This window comes from Melopsittacus undulatus, chromosome 13, assembly GCF_012275295.1.
Source record: "Melopsittacus undulatus isolate bMelUnd1 chromosome 13, bMelUnd1.mat.Z, whole genome shotgun sequence".
Lineage (NCBI taxonomy): Eukaryota > Metazoa > Chordata > Aves > Psittaciformes > Psittaculidae > Melopsittacus > Melopsittacus undulatus.
This window is the reverse complement of record NC_047539.1, coordinates 11,882,507-11,887,213: the sequence shown is the minus strand read 5'-3', so window position 1 is coordinate 11,887,213 and position 4,707 is coordinate 11,882,507. Positions and strand designations below refer to the sequence as shown.

The window sequence follows — 4,707 nt, the reverse complement described above, 5'->3', positions numbered from 1 at the left end:
AACCCACACTTTTGCCCCTGGACAAACACAACTAAACTACCCCAAGGAGTCACTTTGCAACAAGTAATGGTACCTGGCAAGGGAAGACTCAGCAGGGTTCAACCCTAAAGCCCACTGAAGGACAGAGAGCTTCACTGCTTCTCCTCCACCTCAAGAATAAGTCTGCATTGCTCTGGACCATTTTGCATTGTCAAGGCTACATTCCAGAAAAAAGATGCGTGGCTCCTGCTAAAGCAAGCCTGAGAAGTCAAGCCTTAGATAGCTGAGGGAACTGGCCACCAGTCTCACACCTGGACTGTGACAGAGTTGACTGCAAAGCTCTCTCCAGCAGATTACCTAGGGAAAGCAAAGTCCTTATTATGCCCCTCCAGTTACACACAGCTACAAGTGCAAAGGTTTCTAGAGTCTGCTTTTCATACCTGCAGTAGGAGTATCCTACACATGCACACACTAAGATCACAAACTCCAACTCTAGAATAAGTCGGGGGGGGGGGGGGGTGTGCAGCGGGACCCCCGTGAGGGGCAGCGCGGGCCGGGGCCTTTCCTCACGGAGCAGCCGCCCCTCATGGGATCCCAGAGGCACCGGGTGGGCTGCGGTGAAGGGGCCTTAAAGCTCCTCCAGCTCCAACCCCTGCCCCGGGCAGGGACCCCTTCCACTGGAGCAGCTGCTCCAAGCCCCTGTGTCCAACCTGGCCTTGAGCACTGCCAGGGATGGGGCAGCCACAGCTGCTCTGGGCACCCTGTGCCAGCGCCTCAGCACCTCCCAGGGAAGAGCTTCCTGAGATCTCATCTCAATCCACCTCTGTGGACAGGAAAGGAAAAAGGGGATAAAATAAGCAGTAAAATGAAGCCTCCTTTTGACTTCCCAAAGCCTCCGGGCTCACTTCTTTATTAAAGCCTCGTTCGCAGGGTCCCAAGGCTCAGGTTCAGTTTACAAAGGCTCGGCCGCAGGGATGCTGCGGCCGGGCGGGGGGTGCACGAGCCCGGCCGCGGGGCTGGGCAGGGCCCGCTCCGCCGTTCCACGGGCTCCTGCGGCCGCGTGGACAGAGCCGTTGAGAGCGAGGCTGCGGCGGCAGCGGCAGCAGCGGCTTTGGAGTGGCTTTGGAGCGGCTTTGGAGCGGCTTTGGAGCGGCAGCGACTTCGGCAGCGACTTTTCCAGCGGCTTTTGAGCCGCAGCGACTTTGTCATCGGCAGCAGCGGCAGCAGCACCCGGCGCGGCGGCGGCAGCTCTCGGCGGTCCGGAGCCCTCCCTCCGCCGCTCCCCGCGATGGTGCCCCCCGCCGGGGCTCGCGGCGCCGCTCGGCTCTCCCGGTACTGGCAGTGGCGGCGCTGGGCGAGCCGCCGCCGCTGGGTCTGGCGAGGCAGCGCCGCCCCCTGGCGCTCCCCGGCCCGCCCCCAGGCCCCGCCCCGCAGCCGCCCGGCAGCCGCGACCCCCGAGAGCCCTGCGGGGGTGCCGGCACCGGCAGCGCGCTCGGCCAAGGTGCCCGTGGTGCTCCTCACCCGCATTGACCCGTCGCTCTATCTGCGCCCCGGGAGCGGCGGCGAGCGGCACGCCGCGGAGCCTCGGCCGGGAAAGGCCGGGAATGATGCGGCTCCGCTCGGCCCGGAGCGGCCGCTGGGGGCCGGCGGGGACCCCGCGCGCAGCGACAGCGGCAGCGGCAGCGTCTCTCGCGTCGGGCATGACAAGGAGACCTTCGAGCGGCTCTACCGAATGGGACCGCTGCTGGGGAGAGGCGGCTTCGGCTCCGTGTACTCGGGGGTCCGCCTGGGTGACAACACCCCGGTAAGGGGCGGGGCCGGCGGCGGGGCGGGGAGGCGGCGGGGCCAGGCGAGGCTCAGCCCAGCGCTGCTCTCGGCTTGCAGGTGGCCATCAAACAAGTGGCTCGGGAGCGCATCTCCTCGTGGGGCCAGCGGGTGAGTGCGCGGGGCCACCGGCACAGCGTGGGGCAGGGCTGGTGGGGGTGAGGCGGTGGCGCCGGGAGGGGGGAAAGCGGGACAGCGCGAGGGGAGCGGCTGTGGAGTCACCGGGGGTCACGGAGCATCCTGGGCAGAGGGTGCCTGGTACCCTTGGGGCCGGCTAGGGGTGCACCAGAGCATCCCTGGGGACTTGGGGGGGGGCACCTGGGAACAGTGGGGCCGGGCAGGGGGGCATCAGAGCATCCCAGGCAGGGAGGCACAGGACCCCCGGGCCAGCATCAGCCCCGCTAACGGTGCCACGGTCACCCTGCAGCGCAGCGGCACCCGCATTCCCATGGAGATAGCCATGATGAGGAAAGTGCGCTCCGACTGCAGCACCATCATCCAGCTCCTCCATTGGTTTGAGCTGCCCGACTCCTTCCTGCTGGTTTTGGAGCGTCCGGAGCCATCGCAGGACCTCTTTGAGTTAATCAGAAACCGGGGGTTCGTGCCCGAGTCTCCGGCGCAGGGCATTTTCCTCCAGGTGCTGAGGGCCGTGCGGCACTGCCACAGCCGCGGTGTCCTGCACAGGGATATCAAGTCCAAGAACATCATCATCCACTTGGTCACCGGAAAGATCAAGCTAATTGACTTTGGTTGCAGCACCCTCCTCAGGAACATGGTCTACACCAAATTTAGCGGTGAGCGCACAGCCCAGGGTGCTTCCAGCAGCAGGCAGTTTCGGAAACGAGTCACGTGCTGGTGACAAAGTGGCAGGTCACACCGAGTGTGTCTCCCCACGTCCATGGGGCCACCGGTGCAGCCCCTGCATCCCTGGGGATGCACGGCTGAGGATGCGGGAGCAGGCGGCATCCGCCTGATGAGCTGTTCCTGTATCCTGTTGTAGGAACACCTTTGTACTACCCGCCGGAGTGGTTCCTCTACCACTGCTACCACGGCCGTCCGGCGGCGATCTGGTCCCTGGGCGTGCTGCTGTATGAGATGGTGTGCGGGGTCCTCCCCTTCCGGTGCTGCGAGGACATCACCAGCGGGCAGCTCTTCTTCAAGCGCCAGATCTCTGTTGGTAGGTACTCGGCTTGGCGGCAGCAGAGGGAGGTCAAGTTTTAGAGGGTGGCAGCTGATCTCCCTTGGTCAGCTGGAGGAGGTGGCACATGTCCTGCCATCCTGCTCTCCTCTAAACCGGATCATGGAGCAGGAGGTTTGGGTGCAGCTCTGAGCACACCCCGGCCTGGGCGCTGCGGACGGTGGCACAAGGTGGGCAGGAGCCTCCTGCAACTGAGTGGTGGTTCCCGGATTCTCCCCAGAATGCCAGCAGCTCATCAGGTGGTGCTTGAACATGAAAGATTGGGCCAGACCATCCCTGGAGGATGTGTTCAACCACCCTTGGCTGCAAACATGAACTGCCCCAGGAGACAGCCACACTCCACCCTCACAGCCTGAGCCAGCAGCCGGGCAAGTAAGCCCGGGGTGCCTTCTGGGGGGAGCGTGGGGTTTGTGGGGTTTGGGGGTTTTGGGAGGTTGGGGTTTTTGGCGAGGATTTGGGCTCTTGGAGGGTTAGGATGGATTTTTGGGGCCTGTGGGGATTTTTTGGAGACTTTGAGGGTTTGGGGGTCGGTTTCTTGGGGCAACTTTGTGGGTTTTGCGGAGAGTTGGTGGGTTTGGGTGTTTTGCAGTTTTGGGACCTTGGTGAGGTTGGGTGTTTATTGGGGGATAGGGTGTTTTGGGGGGACTTTTGCAGTTATTGGGGGGGTTGTGGGGATTGGTTTCTGGGTTCTTTGGAGGGCAACAGGTGTCAGAGGGACACCTCGTAAGAGTTCATTCTGCTCTTGTAGCTGAGGCAGTGGTTAGGTTCGGCTCTAGTCTGAGGATAACGCTGGTAACACACGGATTGTATAGTGGTTTCTGATTAGCACTTCCCCTGAGCAAGGCTGATTCAGTCTCTCATGCTCTGCAGTGAGGGCAGGCAAGACCTAATAGCAAAGCAACAGACAATGCGGCTACTGCAACACCAGCCACAAGAACAGCAGCTACTCCAACACCAACCACAACCACTGCGATGACACCAACCATGGCAACAGGCACCGTGACTACTCCAATGGCAAGGACTGTCACTACAGCTGATACGACTCCACAGACAAGCACTGCTGCTATTCCAACAAGGGCAAAAAAAGCAGTGCGGCTACTCGAAACTCAGTGACGAGCAGTGAGGCTTCTCAAACCCAAGCCACAGGTACTGCAGGTACTAGAAGTACAGAGACAGACATATTGGCCACTCGAACGCCAAGGACAGTCAATGTGGCTACTACAAGCCAATTCAACATGCCCTGCAGTTAATGCAGCCCCAGGCACAAGCACTGCAGTTGCTCCACCACCAGTTTTCAGCTCTGAAGCTCCTCCATCTCTAGGAAGGAGCAATGGTGTTACTCTAAGGCCTGCTATGTATACAGTGGCTACGTCAACCCCAGCCACAAACACTGCAGCTACTCCAGTGCCAGTCACAAACACTGCAGCCTCTTCAATGCCAGTGACACACACTGCTGCTCCTCCAGCCCCATCAACAAGCAGTGAGGCTTCTCCAACCCAAGGCCTAAGAACTGTGTCTACTACAACCATGGCAGCAGGTACACGGGCTACTCCAATGCCAAGGACAGGTGCTGTGGCTGCTACAGCTCCAATGACACACACACTGCAGGTATTCCAACCACATCATCCAGCAGTGAGGCTTCTCCAATGCGAGCCACAAGCCCTGTGGCTACTGCAACCCCAGTTACTGGGGCAGTGGCTACTATG

General features: G+C 61.2%; 1 protein-coding gene across 1 annotated transcript; it reads left to right on the top strand.

Annotated features, from left to right (window-relative positions):
• Positions 1-1,267: 1,267 nt before the first annotated feature.
• On the top strand, positions 1,268-3,377 carry LOC117436932 (serine/threonine-protein kinase pim-1-like). The gene is given in 6 exon segments (XM_034069011.1): positions 1,268-1,783; positions 1,864-1,914; positions 2,231-2,597; positions 2,804-2,980; positions 3,222-3,313; positions 3,315-3,377. Coding segments are annotated over 6 exon segments (1,266 nt in total).
• The last annotated feature ends 1,330 nt before the right edge of the window (positions 3,378-4,707 follow it).